Raw genomic sequence first — 20,517 nt, 5'->3', positions numbered from 1 at the left:
CCTTACCAAAGAAACAATGTACTAACCATAGAGAGAGAACAGAGAAGATTGATTTGAATGGTTCCAGTTATGACAGATTAGCCATAAGAAGAGATTAAAAAAAGACAAAGGAGAAATGTCTCTGCATGGAAGCTGGTAAATCTTTGGAATTCAACAATCATTACCACAATTTTGCCAATGTTTGAATGTTTATGAGATGTTCTGAAACATTTAAATTGTTTGACAATTTTGACAGTTGGTAAGTCTAAGGTATAGCTTAGTTGGCTATCAAAGCATTTTTTGTTATTTCAGCCTAAAGTCTGATAAGGTCAGAGCCAGCTTTGTGGACCATATTGTGGCCCAGGTGTATGCAAGCCAGATGGGGCAGTGGAACAGAAGTGACAAGAATAAGATGACAAATGACATCTGTGCCATATTTCCCAATTTTCACAAAATATTGTTATGAACAATGCAATCATTTCCTGTGGAAATTAAACCATGTTTTGTGTGAACGGTGTGAATTACCGCAATATTTACCAATTTTAGTGAAGAATACCAAAGTGGCTGCTATAATAAATTAGTAATGGATGATATGAGACTTAATGTCATTTTTATGCTGTTACAAGATATCCAAGCAATGATTATTCTAGCAAAGAGAAGGAACAAGGTTTTCTGAATTATTTACCTTGAACCTATATGTAGATTTTTTTAATCTATTGATTATTTGCAATTAAAATAAAGATTTTGCATAAAGCCCCTCTAAGTTGTTGTGGTACCTTAGTTGTTGTGGTAATTTCCAGAGCAGCACTCAGCCTTTCAATTTCTTCCTGAGCTGCCTCTTTTTCTTCACTAACTTCATTCAGCTGCTGTCGAAAATGCATCATCTCCCGCTGTATTTTGTTTACTTCCTGATCATGTTCTTCTTGCATTTCAGCCAATTGATCCACTGTAACATTGATGAAATATAGTTTACTTTGTGCTTAGATCGTTAAAAATTATCCTAACCATATAACCATATACAGCACAGAACAGGTCAGTTTGGCCCTACTATTGTTCCATGCCGGAACAAATCCCCACCCTCCTAGTCCCACTGACCAGCACCTGGTCCATACCCCTCCAATCCTCTCCCCTCCATGTAATTATCCAGTCTTTCCTTAAATGTAAATAACGTCCTTGATTCAACCACCTCTGCCAGAAGCTTATTCCACATCCCAACCACCCTTTGCGTGAAGAAATTTCCCCTCATGTTCCCCTTATAATTTTCCCCCTGCAGTCTCAAACCATGGCTTCTGGTTTGAATATCCCCCACTTTTAAAATCTCGAACACCTCCATCAAATCCCCCCTCAATCTTCTACGCTCCAGAGAAAAAAGCCCCAGGCTGCTCAACCTTTCTCTGTCACTCAAACCTGCTGGGTTTTTTTTTTTAAGTGTCCTGTTTCTGGGTATACTAGACAAAATTTCATCACCCAATTTTCACTGATGTGGACAAGCTCAGATTTTTTTCTATATGACTTTCAGCCATAGTTTCATAAAGAATATAATGCACCACATTATTTTATTTAATTCCAGCAGATTACCAGAATAGGAACATTTGTCTTTTGAATCATAAAACATCCACTGAATGATTGAACGTGCACAAAAGCTTTAAACAGCCCTAAATGCAAATGTGGAAAAATTGATCTCAATTGCCTCATGATCACTTGGAATATCACCAGATGATGTGCAAGGGCCTTCAAAACTCAAAATAAGATTCAAGTACATCCATAGAAAACAAATAAACAAATTGAATTAAATAACTATCATTTATTTTATGTGCTTAGAGGGCAATTTGATTGAGAGAAGACAATAGTATAATTACACTTTTTTCAATAATATTTAGATTATGGGAAAAAACATACTGCAGAAAAATAGAAATCGGAATAAGAGTGGGCCATGTAGCTCCAAGTTCTGTTATTCAGTAAAATTATGGAAGATCTGTGACTTCATTGCTCACAGACATTTTTCTCCAATCTCTGACAATAAAACTCTATCAATGTAAGATTTAAAATAAATAATTGATTTATTGTCAATTGTTCCTTGCAAAGGAAAGTTCAAAACTTTTATCATTCTCTGTTGTGGTAGTGTTCCTTAACCTCATTTGTAAAAGTCAAAGCTTTAAATTTTAACCCCCAATCCTAGACACCTCAATTATCAAAAACAGTTTCCCTTTTTCAATACTTTCAAAAACCTTTACTATCTTAAATAATAGCATCCCATAACTTCTGAAATCCAGTGAAAACAATCTTAAATTGCAAGGAGAGATTACATAAATTATCTTGTAACTGTTGAAAATTCATCAGATAAAGCAAGGGCATTCTTCTCTGAGAATCCAATCATAGAATAAATTAATTACACCTTTGTAGAGTCTGCTATGGCAATGCTACAGAATCAAGAGATGTCGACACAGTGCAAGGGTGAACTAATAACTGACTTTATTGTTTGAATTCCTCACGCTGCACGCAGAGAAATACCCGCTTCCAGTCTTGTGTGAGCCGGCTTCTGGAAGTGATACCAGCGTGTCGTGGCGTCACTCGCTGATCAGTGGTGCACCACCCGGAAGCAGTGATGTCCCCTGGGAAACACCTGTCGTTAACTGCAGGCTTCTCTTTGGGAGTGAAGGGGGACCTACACCACTTTGAGTCGGATGACTGGGGCAGCGATTCAGCTGGGTCGCGCTAAATTGCGGGTTCAATAAATTGTTGTAGCTACAGTTGAAATTAAAACACAAATTAATTTTTAGTAAACTAACCATCCCCACTGCTTGCGGCAGCCCCACAACCCTTTACTCACTCTTAGTGGCAGCCCAATGCCTGATCCAATTACTCATCGCTTTATAATCTGGATTCGTGTTAAATTGGGGCTCCACTATATTATTATTACATTATGTACTGTATTATTAAGTTTAAGATGTTTTAGTATTGGGAAGTGTTTTATATACATGGGAAGGTAAAATATAAACTAAATAGGCTATATACCAAGATAAACATCTGCCTAATTGACGCTAAATAAGGATCATACATACTTGTTTTCAACTTAAATACAAATTTGAGTTGAAGGCAGACCTAGGTAACAGAACTTGTATTTAACCCAGGGACTACCTGTGCAGTGATGGCTAAATCATTAAATATATTCAGCAAGGCAGCAATTTGGCCATTTTCTCTACAAACTCCCTCAGCAGGATATTATTCCTAATTCTACCTGCATTGTTGGTTCCTTTATTGTCGAAACTCAATAGCAGTTAAAAAAAAGGGTAAATTATTCATTACCTGAAAATTCTGGGGTGAGTTCCTTTGCTGTCTGTATTCGAAAAAGATTCAATTTCATTGTTTGTATAACACTTTCCAGTCGACATACACGGCTCACTAGTAATTCATAGTTTTTCCATAGTACATCATTTTCAACGCCAAATGCTCTTCTAGTATTAAGAGGACTGACAGGCCTCCAACTATCATCACCTCCAATTTTAGGTGTTCCAGAGTCCTCAATACAAATTCCCAAGCTCTCTACCTCTTGAATCAAAGCATCTGTTTGCTCCTCAGCTGCAATGATCCGATGATGAAGAACAGCAAATGTCTCAGGTACTGTAGCACCAATGTGCATTGGAGGTATTGGCGCATATGACATGCTTGAAGCATCAGTGGTTATCTGTAAAAATAAAATAAATAACTTAGTCAATTCTGTTTACCTAAACAACATTTGGTACAATTAAGTTAATGACATTATAAAGTGATATTTTACATTCAGTTCCCTGTTATATTAATGTACGCGGATATTGCTCTGGACCCGCAGTGCCCCAGCCACTCCCTTCCTTGCATCTCCCAAGCTCTCCCTCTCCCCAGCCATGCTTCCTATCCCTTTCTCAAGTTTCTCTCATTCTCTCTCCCCAGCTCCCCTAGTGGGATCCAGGTTACGACGCCAGGATTCAAAAGGACTCCTGAGGGCCTCAGCTGAAGGCTTCCATTTTGTCTCAGAGGTCTGGATCTGGAACTCAGGTTGCCTATGAATTGAGCAGGAGTCTATGAGGTACAAAGACTGCAGGAGCGCTGGAGACGAATTCATGGACACTCAGTGACTCTTTTGGTTCTCTTCTTATTCTACTGCAAGGGATGCCAGGTAACACTAATGACACTGCAGGCAGAAAGCAATTTTGAAAACTCTCAAACTTTTAAAATTTAGCAGGCTTTTGTGTGCATGCACAAGTGCCTCAGATAATACATAAGCAACAAAAAAAAATCATACAACAGTTGAAAAAATTGTAAATGAATACAATCTCACATGCTGTATTGGCTAATGAATAAACTATTAAATTTTACCTGTTCTCTTTATTCCTCTTTAAATTTGAATTTTAAAATCACTGCTCAAGAATCCGGAAAATACAGATATATTGACCGACCCAATCACCGAGCAGTCCAGATTTTCAGACTTCTACTGTAATATTCATACCATCCTAATACATTTTACTGATTTTCTCAACATTCTGGTGACCCACTGATAGTTGAGACCTTCCCTTTGTCAGTGGTTTCAAAAGCACCACATAACCAGGACAAACATTCTTCCAAAGACAAAATGCCCTTGGTCTCAGTGGTGATGAAACCTCACAATTAAAAGCCAGGAAATCGACTTGCTTCTCTTTAACCCTGTTCATGTTATTCAATTTCCAATTATAATTTCAATGTAATTTCATAGAGCATTAAACATATAGCATGGTACAGGTCCTTTGACCAACAAAGCTGTTCTGACCTATAAAAACGTACTCAACAAACTAAACCTTCCCTAACTCACATCCATACCCTCTATTTTTCTTGCATCCATGTGCCTGTCTCAGTCTTTTAAATGTCCCCATTGTGCTAGCCCCCAACATCACCCCTGGAAATGCATTCCAGGCACCCAATATTCTGTGTGTAAAAAAAAAATGACCACTGATGTCTCCCCTAAACTTTGTACAGATGTCCTCTGGTGTTTAGTAGTCTCGCCACAGGAAAAAGGTGATATGCCTCTCATAATTTTGAGGACCTCCATAAAGTCTTTCTTTGCTCCAAAGAAAAAATTCCCTAGCTCTCTTAATCCTGCCTCATAAGACATTCTCCAATCTAGGCAACATTCTGATAAAGTAAAACAGGAAAGTCTACAAACACCGTGGTTGAGGGGAAAACACAATGCTGGAAAAACTTAGCAGGTCAGTGTGCTTCATATAGTAAAGATATATAACCAATATTTCAGACTTGAGCCCTTCATCAAGACAGACACCCGATCAAAATAGTAGGGGAGGACCACAGTCCCAAAGGCAAGAGGTAATAGGTGGATATGGGAGGAAGGGCACAGCAGCAAGCAGAGGAAGGAGGGATGGCTCAGTGAATAGAGAGGGAGGGGGTGGAGAACTAAGGAAAAGAAGACAAGGGAAGAGGGAAGGGAGGGAGAATGGAGAGTAGGTTAGCAGAAACCGCAGAAGTTGATGTTAATGCCATCTGGTTGGAGAGTGCCCAGACAGAAAATCAAGTGTGGTTCCTCCAATTTACAGGTGGTCTTAGAGGGATAGTACATGAAGTCATGGACAGACATGAGAATATGGGAATGGGACATGGAATTGAAATGGTTGGCTACTGGGAGATCCCGGTCACTGATGCGGATGAAGCGAAGGTTTTCAGCGAAGCAATCTCCCAAACTGCGCCCAGTCTTTCCAATATAGAGAAGGCCACAAAGGGAGCACCACATGCAGTAAATCTGTCCTGCAGATACACAAATGGAGTGTTGCTTCACTTGAAAGGCCTGTTTGGGGTCTTAGACCATGGTGAGGGAGGAGGTGCGGCACCTCCTGTGGCCACAGGGGAAGGTGCCTGGGGTGGGGCGATTGGTAGGGAGGGATGTGTGCATGAGGGAGTCATGGAGTGAGCGGTCTCTACGCAAGGCAGAGGGAATGCGAGGGGAAGATACGTCTGATAGTGGGATCCCGTAAATGCCGTTGATTCCAGAGGATAATGTGTTGGATGCGGAGGTTGGTGTCCCCGTCCTTTACAAGGATTCCATCACCTTCTCTCAATTTCTCAACCTCCGCTGCATCTATTCCCAAGATGAGGTCTTCCAGTCCAGATCTTCCAAAATGTCTTACTTCTTTCACAAACATGATTTCACCCACATCTCCTCCATTTCCTGATCATCTGCCCTGAATCCCTCTACCCACAGATGCAAGAAACATAAAATCCCCCTTATCCTCCACATCCAACACATTATCCTCCAGAATTCCCACAGACACATCTTCCCCTCTCCTCTCTGCCTTCCGTAGGGACTGCTCCCTCCGTGACTCCCTCATACATTCATCCCTCCCCACCAATCGCACACCCTACCCCTGGTACATTACCCTGTGGCCGCAGGAGGTGCCACACTTGGCCACACCCCCTCCTCCCTCACCATGGTCCGAGGCTCCAAACAGGCCTTTAAAGTGAAGTAGCACTTCACTTGTGTACCTGCAGGACTGATTTACTGCATTCAGTGCTCCATTTATGGCCTTCTCTACACCGGAGAGACTGGGTGCAGATTCGTCAAGTACCTTTGCTCAGTCCACACCAGTGACAGAGACCTTCCAGTAGCCAACCATTTCAGTTCTGTGTCGTACTTCCATACTCACATGTTTGTCCATGACCTTATGCACTGTCCCACCAAGACCACCCGCAAATTGGAGGAACAACACCTGATTTTTTATCTGGGCACTCTCCAGCTAGATGGCAATAACATCAACTTTTCCACCTTCTGCTAACCTGATCTCCACTTTCTCCTCCACCCTTCCCTTCCCCTGTCCAGTTTTTCTCCCTCCTTTCACCTAGCCATCTCTATTCCCCTTGATCGCTCAATCCCCTTCCTCCCTTCTCCACCCATCACCTCCAGCCTTTGTGCTCACACTTCTTCCTCGATTCTTTTGTTTGGACTCCTGCTGACATTTTTCCATATTTTGATGAAGGGCTCAAGCCCAAAACATCAGTTATGTATTTTTTAATCTTTGCTATATAAAGGACACTGTTTGACCAGCTGAGTTTCTGCAGCATTGTGTTTTTACTTCAACTGCAGTGTCTACAGATTTTCATGTTTCACTTCTAACCTATGACAACCTTCTATACTCTCCACAACACCTCCAACCTTCATAACTTCTCCAAACTTACTGACTCGTCAATCTACTTCTTTGTCGAGGTCATTTATAAAAATCACAAAGAGCAGAGGTTCCAGAACAGGTCCCCATGGAACTCCACTTGTCACTCATGGACTTGTAGGCAGAATTCATTCCGTCTACTATTGCCTTCTGCTTTCAGCAGGCAAGCCAAAACTGAATCCATGCCTCATGACTTTCTGAGACTCCCAAAGTGGACCTCGTCAAATGCTTTACTAAAATTCATATACACACCTTCCTCAATTTCTTTTGTAACTTTCTCAAAAAACTCAAATAGGGCTTGTGAGGTACAACCTACCCCTCTCAAAGCCATGCTGATTATCCCTGAGACTATACTTCTCTAAATGCTCGAATCCTCTCCAATATGCACACCAATGGCATAAGACTCACTGATTCTCCCTATTACCACTTTTTAAACAAAGGAAACACATTTGCCTCCCGCACCTCCCCTGTGGTTAGAAAGGATGCAAAGATGCCCCAGCTTTTGCTTCCCTCACTTCCTGTAGGTATCTGAGAAATATCTCGCCTGCTCCTAGGGGCTTGTAATTTTTTTTTTTAAAAATCCAGCACTTCCTCTTTCTTAACCTCAGCATTCTCCAGCACACAAGCTTGTTCTATACTGACCAAAGTCCCTCTCTCTGCTGAACACTGAAACAAAGTATTCACTTCGGATCTCCCCTACCTCGTCGGTGTCAGGCTTGCAAGGCAAATGTTGAGTTAATGACTGAAATGAACGGCTTGAACATCAAATCAAGAGTAAAACCAGTTAACACAACGGGGAAGCAAAGGTTTTGGAATACTAAGACTGGAGGCTCAATTGCTGAGAATATTCAAGGCAGAAAACGAAATATATTTCGATATGAAGGGAAGCAAAGGATTTGTCGGAGGTGGAGAATGATGCTGTTAAAAGATCTTATTGAATGGCAACCCAGACAAGAGAGAAGATGCCCAACTCCTGTTTCCGTTTTCATGCTGTCTCCAGTTTCCAGTCCCGAAACAAGCGAATTTTAATTGAAACACTGACTTGTCCAATTCATTTAATGCAGTGAAGTCGTACAATGCTGGTTAAGGTTCACTGAAATCCCCGTTAGCCACAGTGGAAACAGTCTTGTGCCGCCAAAATCGACAATAACTTTTGAGTTACTCAACCATTTGGTGGCCCGTGCAGATCTCGGGGGTCTCCAGCTGACCGAGGCTACGAAGGGAGAGGGAAATCTCGCTTGGAGGCAACGTCTTCCGATTTGGAGGAGGGAAGACCACAAGTTTCGGCTCCTGTGATCCCGTTTCCATTTCGCAGCGAACGAAGGATCGGCAAATCAGTCTTCGTCTCACTTGGGAGACCCCAAAATCTCCAGCTGCGGGGGATCGGGTGCAACAATAAAGCGCTGGCGGATCGGTGCTGGGCGAGCGGCGTCCACAGGAGGAGGAACAATCCGTGTTTCGGGTCGAGACCGAACATTTCCAACCACCACCAGACGTGGCTCAGCCCGCTGACTTCCTCCAACAATTTGGTTCTGACATGCACCATTTCATTTTAGATTTCCGTGATCACTTGCCTGCTCGGACACGGCGGCAAACGGCCATGAGCAGCCCGTTACCACGGCGACGCGCAAACCGCCACTCTTCGGACCCGAAGCTCTCCGGAACGCGCATGCGCAGACACGGCCGGTCCCGAGGCATGCTGGGATGAGCCTTGTTCAGACCGTTGGATTTGGTCGTGGGGGGGGGGGTGTTCTAATTGAGAGAATCAAACCACCACGATCAAAGGAACTGAACGAGTCATTGTGAAATCTCGGTGCAAGGCAAGAAAGGAGAAGAGGCCACGTGAGTGGTGAAAAAAAAAGTGGACGCTAAAGAGATTAAATTAAATCAGAAAATTGAGTTAAAATAGTCAAGTCTGCAGATTTTGGGGTTCAATGCAATGCCCACATTTGCTGCGTCATCTGTTGAGTTTCTCAGCACATTTGTGTTTTGAATTAAAGCAGAAAGTGGTGTGAACACTCAGTAGATCAGGCAGCATGTGGAATTACTCTGCTTTTTCAGTCTTCAGCTTGGCATTCCCAGGTCAATGTTCCCAGTCAAAGTTGAAATCGCCTACAATAACAGCTATTATTTTTACAGGCATTGGCTACTTTTACATATTTGCCCCTCTAGTTCCTGTGACCAAATTATAGGCCTCTAGTTCTTGGCCTATAATTTAATTTAGAGATCCAACAAGGTGACATGCCCTTCAGCCCACAAGCTCGTGCTGCCCAACAAACCCCATATGTTTTTGGAGGGTGGGAGGAAACCGGAACGCATGGAGGAAACCCGTGCAGTCGCAGGGAGAATGTACAAAATCCTTCCAGTCAATGCTGGATTCGAACCCAGGTTGATGGTGCTGTTGTTGCTTTGTGCTTACTGGTGCACAAGCTGTCCTTCCCTTTTCGTATATACCTCTTCTTGATTGCCACTCACATTGCCTCACACAATTATTCTCCATCAATGTCCTCTCTTAAAGACTCGTAATATCTTTGACTAATATTGGAACCATCTCTGCCCTTCCCACTGTTCCTGTCCCACCTGCAATTACCAGAACCCGGAACATTGAGCTGCCAGTCCTCGTCCTCCTTCAACCACACCTCTATTCTGCCTGTGACATCCCATTCTTCTGTAGCTATCTATACCCTAAGCTCCACTGCTTTCCCCATTAGGCTTGCATTAAAATAAACAGAGCTAAGTTGACTTGTCTTAAGTCAACTCTTGTCTTCCACCATCTTGTTCTGCTTCGTTGTACTTCATTTGCCTTCCTCGTGATTTTTCAGTCTTTTTCTCGCTCTATCTTGGGTCCCAACACCCTGCCATACTAGTTCAAAGTCCCATGGGTGTATCTAGGAAATCTACCTGTCAGCATATTGGCCATTTCCTGTTCAGGTGTAACCTCACTCTCTTGTACAGGTCCCCTCTGTCTAGAAAATATTCCAATTGTCTCTAAATCTGAAATCCTCCTTTCGGCAACAACTACTTAGCCATGTGTCCATCTGCTCTATCCTCTTACTGGCAAATAATGTCAGAGAGTCTTATAACATGGAAACCCACCACTGGTAAATAAAAGGCTTAGAGATATTATTGAAGAATAAATAGTGTCATGTTGAAAACTAATTACCCATCTAATGCCTTATTCCACAAGGCTTAAATTCTTAATTGCTGCTACAAAAAAAAAATGTTAAAAAAATTGAAGATCACATCGATTTTGTGTTGATCGTATCTGCAAACACTACAAAAATCGCAAGTTCAGAGGAATTTTTGGATGTCCATGTTAAAATGTGCACATAAACAGCAAAACTATGTGTGTTTATCATCAATTTCATGCTCAATAGAACCAGTAAAAATATGCAGGATCTTTGCTAATTAATTCTTTGAATCCAAAGATTGTCTTTATTGCAAAGATACTTCACATCTCGAGATGGCAGAGGTCGACAGCATCGAGTCCACGCTGCTGAAGATCCAGCTGCGCTGGATGGGTCACGTCTCCAGAATGGAGGACCATCGCCTTCCCAAGATCGTGTTATATGGCGAGCTCTCCACTGGCCACCGTGACAGAGGTGCACCAAAGAAAAGGTACAAGGACTGCCTAAAGAAATCTCTTGGTGCCTGCCACATTGACCACCGCCAGTGGGCTGATATCGCCTCAAACCGTGCATCTTGGCGCCTCACAGTTTGGCGGGCAGCAACCTCCTTTGAAGAAGACCGCAGAGCCCACCTCACTGACAAAAGGCAAAGGAGGAAAAACCCAACACCCAACCCCAACCAACCAATTTTCCCCTGCAGCCGCTGCAACCGTGTCTGCCTGTCCCGCATCGGACTTGTCAGCCACAAACGAGCCTGCAGCTGACGTGGACTTTTACCCCCTCCATAAATCTTCGTCCGCGAAGCCAAGCCAAAGAGACTTCACATCTGAAACCAAAATTTCTTCTCAGTCATGTAGTCTTAAAATGCGACAAGATAATTAATTTTTTTAGAGTAAGAAATGTGTGTTTCACAATCTCAGGATGATCAGAGATGTATACCAAGTTATTTTTTAAGTTATTGTTATAGTTGTCAAGTACCCAGCTCATGCTGCAGACACATTTCTCATTACATATTTTCACACAAAAAATAGTGTAAAAGAGACTAGTTAATCAATTTTAATGATTTTTATTGAGGGATAAATATTGGCCAAAGCATCAAGAAAAAATAATTGATTTGGGAAGAATAAGGAAACAGTAACATGATATTACTTTTATGGACTTAATCATAACATTACACATCTTTTTACATTTAACTCTAGTTGTATCAGTTATAAACAAATGAGGTCTCTGAACACTTATCAGTATTTATTAACACAGCACCTAAATATGCCTGGGATTGCCTGATCTCAGAAGCTAAGCGGGCATTGGACTGGGCAATACTTGGAGGGAAGACTGCCGAGGAACTCTAGGTACTATAAGTTTCTGTGAGGGGTGCTAAACAAAGTGGCAACTCTCTGTCTGCCTTGCAGTAGACAAAGGTTAAAGAACTTCATGTAAGTTACATTCTAAATGTTGTAGTATGTGACAATAATGGAACCTTGATTTTTAGGTATCTTTTACTAAGGAGAATAGAATATATAGATCACTCATCATACATTCATAATTGACAATCACGAAGTTGTACATATTTTAAGTGCTAGCTTTACCTCCTTTACTCATCAAATGTTTTTTTGTATTCTGTTCTGGTTTCAACAATATGACATAGCATTTAGGAGCAAAATTACAGGTAGCCAAGCCAAAACTGGATGACAAAATTGCAAATATTTCAACAGCCACGGTATATTTTCCAGGGGAACTAATGTAAGCTGGTATGAATGTTAACCAAACTGCAGAAAAGATTAACATGCTGAAAGCGATAAACTTGGCTTCATTAAAGTTGTCTGGCAGTTTTCTTGCAAGAAAAGCTAAAACCACAGAAATAGCTGCCAGCAAGCCTATGTAACCCAACACACAAGAGAATGCCGTTACAGACCCAACATTGCATTCCAGGATTACTTTAGCACTTTGATATTTGGTATTTTTTACTGGAAATGGTGGTGAGGTAGCAAGCCATAAAATGCATATTATAACTTGAAGAAAAGTGCATGTAAAAACACTTGCTCTTTGCTGTCTGGGCCCAAAATATCTCATCATGTTATTGTTAGGAATGGTAGCACTAAATGCCATTATCACAACAATTGTTTTTCCTAGGATACAGGAAATACACAAAGCAAAGCTGACTCCAAAGACAGTGTGTCGAAACATACAGGACCAGATGGATGGCTGGCCAATGAATGTCAATGAGCACAAAAAGCACAGAATTAATGAAACCAGCAAAAGAAAACTCAATTCTATATTATTTGCTCTCACAACAGGAGTATTACGGTAACGGATAAAAGTGGCCAATATTACAACAGTTACGCAGACTCCAAACAATGCAACAACTGTTAATATGATGCTTAGGGTATCTTCAAATGAAAGAAATTCTATTTCTTTCAGTACACATTTATCATGTTCTTGATTTGACCAATAGTCAATGGGACATGTCAAACAATGTACAGAATCTGCAAATAAAAATTATTTTTAAATTAGGAAAATATGTGCATCCATATGATTGAGACACAAATCTGCTATCTATTTATTTATTTATTTCCCTTCATTTCATATGCATAACTTGGTATTTCATGTGGCAATTAAGTAATTAGATTTTTTTTCTGTTTGTTCCTTGATGGAAATGCCTGGTGTTTGCTTGGCATTTCTCCACAATGATGTGTCTGATTTTGGCAAGATTGAATAATGAGAGCTACAATCAAATGTATTTCAATAGAGAGGTATCTGTACACATTATCTTTAGTTCATCATCAAAAACCAAACTTTATCTTTTTCAGATGATGGTAAAATGTTCAATTCCACTCTCAATTATTCACCAAATGAGGAATACTTGAATGCAGAAAGGAAGAGGCAGCATTCAGCCATGGCCTAACAAATGGCAAGTAACATTCACACTGTAGGAAATAACTACCTAACCTCGACATTCAATAACATTACCATTGCTGATTCCCTCCATTATCCTCCACGTTATATATTTAACTGACCAGCAACATATAAACTGCTTGACCCCCAAAGCCTTTCCCCCATCTATAAGACACAAGTTGTGAGTGTGATTTATCTGAACGATTTCAGCTCCAAGAACACTTTGTACTGAAATTCACTGGCCAACAGTATGCTTGTTTCCAGCCATGGAAGGAGTGGCTCATCACCATCTTCTCAAAGGCAAATAGGAATGGCAATAAATACTGGCCTAGCCAGTGACACCCAAAATGAATGAAAACTAAATTACAAAATGCATTGCAGTTATTTGTTTGAACTATACTGACATGAGGCCACACCTGGAGTATTATGTGCAGTTCTGGTCTCCATACTTGAGGAAGGATATATTGGCATTGGAGGCAGTCCAGAGGAGGTTCACCAGGTTGATCCCGGAGTTGAGGGGGTTGACCTACGAGGAGAGACTAAATCGTCTGGGATTATACTCACTCGAATTCAGAAGAATTCTGAAAGGGATAGATAAGATAGAGGCAGGAAAATTGTTTTCATTGGTCAGTGAGACCAGAACTAGGGGACAAAGCCTCAAGATTGAGGGGAGTAGATTTAAGATGGACATGAGGAAAAACTTTTTTCCAGAGGGCAGTGAAATCTCTGGAATTCGCTATCCAGACAAGTGATTGAAGCTACTTCATGAAACATATTTAAGATTCAGTTAGATAGATTTTTACATTAAAAAGGAATTAAGGAATATGGGAAAAAGGCAGTTAAGAGGAGTTGAGTCAATGATCAGATCAGCCATGATCTTATTGAATGGCAAAGCAGGGTCAATGGGATAGATGGCCTACTCCTGCTCCTATTTCTTATGTTCTTATGTTGGTCTGCATCCACAGTTTATCACAAAGAACAATGAAGGCAGTGAGAACATGAGAACCACCATCTTCAGGTTCCCTTCCAAGTTGTCCATCATCTTTACTTGACTGTTCCTTTATCCTGGAAGGCCTAAATCCTAGAACTCCCATATCACTGCATTGTGTATGTACCAATAGTAGATGGACTATATAAGTTGAAGAAGGAAGCTCACCACTACACTTGAACAGAATTCAGGGTGGACAATAAATCGTAGTCTTGCCAATGATCTTGAATAATTATTTTGAATAATTAATGAATTAAAAGCTATGACACATACTTTGTGGATCTATTAATATATTTTAGTTTATTGATGCAGACTTAGTGAGGGGCCACATCTCTCTGTTTGAAAAATGGTGTTATTAAAGTATTTATAACAGCAATAATTGTTTATATTTAATCTTACAAAATTATGATTTAGTTCTTTCAATTTGTTTGTAACATTGCAATTTTTCTTCTTGGTGAGTAAGATATTAAGAGCCAAAAAAACATTTTGCTTGTTTATCAATTATTTCATAAAAGAAAATATAACATTAAAAACATTTGGTCATGTCTTTCCAGGGCTCTTGAAACATATCAACTGTGGTGAAAGTATTTACAGGTTAACCTTGAAAGGAGTGAATGCGGTCATAGTGGAGGAATGACCTTGTTATCTGCAGTAACTCTCCATGGTAAATATGATTATGCTGACTTCGAAATGATCCATTACATCTATTTTTTTTCTTTAGCACTTTTACCAGATGTTGATGGCACTGGTAAAATGACTTTTATTTCCCCCTTTCACTTGCCTTGATAACTTAGTGGGTTGCAAAGAGGAGAGCAAAACTCAATCATATAATGTCAGGGAGAGTTCCATTGGTACTGGACTGAGTGGAGATGACAAATCCTCTATCATGAAGGTTACTAGTGACTTTTTTTGATAAATCTATTGCGTTCATGGAAAAGGGTTTAGCACTATTGGCAGGCTTTTCAATTCTAACTTGCTACAAAAAAGTTTACAACAAAGTGTGACTCAATTGTATTTTTCATTCAAAGAATCTGTAACATGGATAACTAAAATAAAGTGATTTGGCAGAGTTTGTGAAGTTGTATGAGAAAATCACGTCAATTTGCTCCAAATACACCTCACGTTCAAAAATATGAATGAAGTAATTGAGATCGCAGAAATTGTCCCCATACCAGTTTGATTGCTCACTTTTCCCTCGGCACATTGTAAACAGTCAAAGCAACATATTGGTTCTCCTTTTCGTGCTGCTTTTCTTGTTCCGGCAGGGCAACTTTCACTGCAGACTGAGGTTGGGACCTACACAACATAAAATCAATAGGAAATTTAGTGATTCAATTCTACTTAAACCATTATTAGTGTTCAACATGACGAAGGTACATCAACACGAAGAAGTCTTGACATTTGGCATGTCATCGAAAACTCTATTAAACCTAGTCTACTGACTGGTTGCATCACAGCCTGATTCAGTCATTCAAGTACCCAAGAATGGAGGAGGCTCCAGAAAGTAACAATAGCCATGTCCACCAAGGCTCCAACCTCCCAATCATTCAAGACATCTATGTGATGCACTACCTCAAGAAGGCAGCCAATATCAATAGCCCCATCACCCAGGACACCACCACTTCTTGTTTCTATTTTCAAGAAGAAGGTACATAAGCCTAAAATCAAGCACATCCAGGTTAAAGAACACTTATTTTCCAACGGCTATCAAGTTCCTGAAACTCTCCTTACTACCCCAACCATAAACTCCTCCGGGACCACAAAAAGACCTGTCTGCACTATTACACTATTTCATTTATTGAACTTTTTTTCTTGCATTAACTGTAACTACATTTTCAGTATCAATCTAATAATTTTATATTTATGATTTATTTCCATACTGGAGTAATTTAATGTGTACTATTGTAGTTGTTTATTTTACAAAAGTACCTGTTTGGCTGCAGAAAATAAGAATTATTTTCATTTTATTATAATTTATCATTTGATATAGTAGATATATTATGAATCAATAAATATCTTGAAGATTTTTAGCTAATGCAGAATAAAAAATATATTAAATTGGTTTTCCTTTATTTAAGCCTGTTGTTTTTAATCATAGAGATGTAAGATACAGTTTCAGATAATTCTTCTGTGGATAAAATATATAAAATGCAGGTTGATTTACCTATTCACAATTTTAATAACCTGCTGAAAATTTTTTAAAATGCAGTGCAACAAGGTAAAGAAGCTTTTTGTATGAAAGGTAACTTTGATTTCTTCAAAAAAATTCTCAATAGCTATTTCCTTATGAAATTCAGAATTTCACTTTTTTGCTTTTATACTTCAGGTTTGTTATTTTAACCTTGGGTCTGCATCAGCAAGACACAATTATTAAAAATTGTTTTATTTTTACAGATATTTGTAAACCAGAAGTCGGAAAGAACTAAAATCTGTAAAGACTATCTTAATTGATATACCTCATTGGAAGCTATAATCAAGGTGAGGGTGAATATAGGCTCTGTGAGAACCAATATGCATAATTTGCTTTGTAAAATACTCATGATCTGTCCATTCTTATGGGCTATTTAATCCATACATTTTCTTTTGTGTTGTTTAAGATAGATTTATTTATCATCAAGCATTTCCCTTCCCCCCCCCCCCCACCCCCATCTTCTTCTGTTTCCATTTTCAAGAACTGACAAAAAGTGGCTATTTTCAAATTATAAAAACCTGCACAGAAAATAATTTGTGAATATTTATTCTACGCTTCAACATATTTGGTTGAGATCTTGCATCTAGCCAATCTATCACTAATGAGCAACTTGTGATAAACTATTCATGGATTCAACTCTTAAATTGGTACATTGTTTTATCTTTTAAGGAATGAAATATAAACAATTCTATTTTTCAAATAAATGAATTCAGTAAATTGCACAATATAATTACCTTTGTTTGCCCATCATTCCAAATAACATTGTCTTCATTAACAAAAAGCTCCTGTCCAGGAGCTGCCGATGCATCAAAAAGGCCGACAGTTACAATTTTAACAGAACCATTTGCATCCATTTGCCAGTTCATGATATCGTATGATGCAATAGGATCACCATTTTCATCAAAATATACTTTATCACCATATTGGTTTGTAAAGTTAACTTCCTTCAGGTAATGGAGTAGCTATATGTTGACCAAATAATATTGATATATTAACCCTTTGAAGGTAAAATGTACAAATATCATTGACAAATTCAATCTGAAAATACATAACATAAAAATATCTTACTTGCCATGGTTCAAAGTGTGAAACATTTGCACAGGTTTTGTTCAGGAATGGTCCTTTGTTAGGTTCACAGGTAATCAAATTATGAAGAGCATGAGCTATTGCATACACTGCTTTGTAAACATTATATGAAACTCTCAATTGTGATACATCACTATATACACTGTCTATTTTCGCAATATCTTCTTGTCTTGTACACATTCGTTTGGTGATAGGAGTAAAAGTGGTATTACCTAGTGAATTAAGAGTACAGCCAAATAAACTTTCCCAGAATCTATTTATCAGAGAATTACTAGGTGTTAAAGATGGGTGCACATTAAGAAGAAATTGTTTGAATTGTGGGATTTCTCCTTTACGAAAGGCAAATCCTATGGTTCCACCAAATGATCTAAAGTTTTCTTTGGTTGCCAATAGAGCTGAAGTACTCCAGGTTTCACTTGCTATCCATTGTTTATTTGTAATATTCTGTCGCACTACTTCATTAGCTAAAGAAATTATATCCCCCACACCAGCAAACAACACAATAACTTTCACTGTGGATTTTTTGATGGTCTCTACAATCTGAAGTATCTTTTCTCTAGAAGGAACGTTTGGAATTGATTCAGTAAAGCCAAGACAAACACCATAATTCTTAACCTGCTGATTAAATAACTGAACTAAATATTGACCATAATCATCTTGCGTTGCTATAGATCCAACCCATGTCCAGCCAAAATGCTTTACAAGTTGTGCCACAGCTTTGGCTTGAAAACTATCACTGGGTATTGTCCTGAAAAAGGTGGGAAACTCCACTTTGTTGCTAAGACATGAACATGAAGAAGAGTAACTGACCTGAAAAATAGTAGAAGAAATTATGAGAACACATTGAAAAGTTGTTAACGGTTAATACTTGTTATTTTGTCACATATATTGTAAATCTCATCATAAAGCAGAATATTTTTCATAACAAAATAGAAGATTGTTTTTCAATTTACTTTAAATTTTTTAATATATTAACATATCCAATTCAGTATCATGAATGAATGGGACATTCATAGGAATTTAGAATTAAAATCAATCAATTCACATGATTAAAGATAATCATGTCAAAAATAGATATTACATTCACTAATATTTATGTTCATACTGAAGATTACATATAAATTATGATAAAATGCTTTATACTACTCTGTCCAGAGGACATTTTTGCTTGTTTGATAAACAAAATGTCTTTGATATTCTAAAGCATTTTATGTTTTCCCAAGAAACTGTTCTTACCATAGGAATTCCAAATCGTCCTGCAATTCTTCCAATGATGACGGACTGTGTTGATCGAGCATCACCAACTATTGCAGAAATAGGAGGTGATCCGATACATTTAGAATTCTTGATGCTATTATCTGCTCCATTCAGGAGCGTGACTGCTGCTCTGACAGCCTGAGGTACTTTACGACAGTTGTCATAAATACTATAACCTAATTTTATATCTGGAAGTAGTGTTTGATCTATATTTATTTCTTCGATGGTGAAGATCATCATTTGAAGCCAACGAAATGTTCTGAAATTAAAACTGTTGGAGAAAAACATTAGTGTTAATGCCTTCAGTCTATAAAATGAGACACAAGTTATTATTTTATTTTATCTCTCAGCAAACAAAATTGCAAGCAAAATTCAATTTAACAAAATTTTACAGTATTTTAATTATTTGACAATGACCTTTGTGTAAAACATTCAGACTCACCCTTCACACTGTAGCTTCTCGGGCTTTATCATATAAGAATGTTCAGGCACAGTTACTGAGAAGTGAATAGGAAACAGTCCACCAATAATAACATCACCATCCTTATGGACTCCATACAGGTTAAACTTCTCAAGTAATTCACACGTTGGATAAGCGATCCCAAGCACAGAGAGAGACAGCATATGTGCGATGACAAAATAAATATCACAATTCATTGTTGACTTTGTCACAGGAAAAATCAGACTGATTTATTTCAGTATTAGCTCCCTTTATAAACAGCTGGTGCAGTTGGCAGAACCCATCATTTTACAAGAACTTAAAAAATAAAATATTCCCAAAAGAATTCAACAGCATTGTATGGTTTCATCTGCTCTGGGAAAACTAACTACAACAGCAATGTAAGAAAATTATTATGCTGTGTACAATTTTAAGGTACAGCAAATGAAAAATATCTTGTACACAAGTGACCTCTGGGTACAGGAATGTGAAAATGACCTATAGTCTGATAAACCAAGTTACTGATAGTAAGCATTAGATTCTAGTGGATTGCGTCAGAGAATGGAGAATAAAAGACGCAAGTTGTGGGATCAGATCTATTCCTAAAATTGGACAATAACTATATTTTAATATATTACAGTATGAACGTGCAAACAAGCTTTGTTTTCATTTCTGGTTCATCTGTTTTCTCTGTATATTTTTCTGTATTATATTTTTATGTCATTAAATAAATAAATATGTAAAGTTAGTTGAAAAACCTCACAAAGATAAGCGTATACAGAGCCGTTGTCATACCCACACTCCTGTTCGGCTCCGAATCATGGGTCCTCTACCGGCACCACCTACGGCTCCTAGAACGCTTCCACCAGCGTTGTCTCCGCTCCATCCTCAACATCCATTGGAGCGCTCACACCCCTAACGTCGAGGTACTCGAGATGGCAGAGGTCGACAGCATCGAGTCCACGCTGCTGAAGATCCAGCTGCGCTGGATGGGTCACGTCTCCAGAATGGAGGACCATCGCCTTCCCAAGATCGTATTATATGGCGAGCTCTCCACTGGCCACCGTGACAGAGGTGCACCAAAGAAAAGGTACAAGGACTGCCTAAAGAAATCTCTTGGTGCCTGCCACATTGACCACCGCCAGTGGGCTGATAACGCCCCAAACCGTGCATCTTGGCGCCTCACAGTTTGGCGGGCAGCAGCCTCCTTTGAAGAAGACCGCAGAGCCCACCTCACTGACAAAAGGCAAAGGAGGAAAAACCCAACACCCAACCCCAACCAACCAATTTTCCCTTGCAACCGCTGCAATCGTGTCTGCCTGTCCCGCATCGGACTGGTCAGCCACAAACGAGCCTGCAGCTGACGTGGACTTTTTACC

At 39.4% G+C, this 20,517-nt stretch overlaps 2 protein-coding genes and 1 long non-coding RNA gene across 16 annotated transcripts in view; 1 reads left to right on the top strand and 2 right to left on the bottom strand.

The window, feature by feature from the left end:
- The window catches only part of ccdc150 (coiled-coil domain containing 150), an 88,093-nt gene extending 79,254 nt beyond the window's left edge, over positions 1 to 8,839 (bottom strand). For 8 of the 14 annotated variants that reach the window (XM_069896921.1, XM_069896917.1, XM_069896923.1 and 5 more), the window contains exons 1-3: positions 8,325 to 8,837; positions 3,286 to 3,664; positions 756 to 925 (exon numbers count right to left, since the gene is read on the bottom strand). In XM_069896921.1, the coding sequence (XP_069753022.1) occupies positions 756 to 925; positions 3,286 to 3,664; positions 8,325 to 8,465 (690 nt within the window). In that variant the 5' untranslated portion in view covers positions 8,466 to 8,837. Of the gene's footprint in view, positions 1 to 755; positions 926 to 2,450; positions 2,725 to 3,285; positions 3,665 to 4,332; positions 4,796 to 7,857 lie in introns of those variants that run through there. The other 6 variants (XM_069896928.1, XM_069896930.1, XM_069896927.1 and 3 more) reach the window with 6 other exon arrangements.
- On the top strand, positions 8,768 to 18,348 carry LOC138742482 (uncharacterized). Its single transcript, XR_011344203.1, has 5 exons — positions 8,768 to 8,999; positions 13,093 to 13,193; positions 14,720 to 14,829; positions 16,560 to 16,643; positions 18,114 to 18,348. It is a non-coding gene; the product is annotated as an uncharacterized lncRNA (long non-coding RNA).
- Positions 11,855 to 19,281, bottom strand: LOC138742471 (extracellular calcium-sensing receptor-like). The gene is made up of 6 exons (XM_069896947.1): positions 19,142 to 19,281; positions 18,679 to 18,970; positions 17,425 to 18,252; positions 17,091 to 17,318; positions 15,338 to 15,461; positions 11,855 to 12,768 (listed from the first exon to the last, which is right to left on the bottom strand). Exons 1-6 carry the CDS (start codon positions 19,171 to 19,173, stop codon positions 11,855 to 11,857), a joined length of 2,418 nt encoding a protein of 805 aa, XP_069753048.1. The 5' UTR covers positions 19,174 to 19,281.
- Positions 19,282 to 20,517: the final 1,236 nt, after the last annotated feature.

This window comes from Narcine bancroftii, chromosome 9 (assembly GCF_036971445.1).
Source record: "Narcine bancroftii isolate sNarBan1 chromosome 9, sNarBan1.hap1, whole genome shotgun sequence".
Taxonomy (NCBI): Eukaryota; Metazoa; Chordata; class Chondrichthyes; order Torpediniformes; family Narcinidae; genus Narcine; species Narcine bancroftii.
This window is presented reverse-complemented; position numbering and strand designations above follow the sequence as displayed.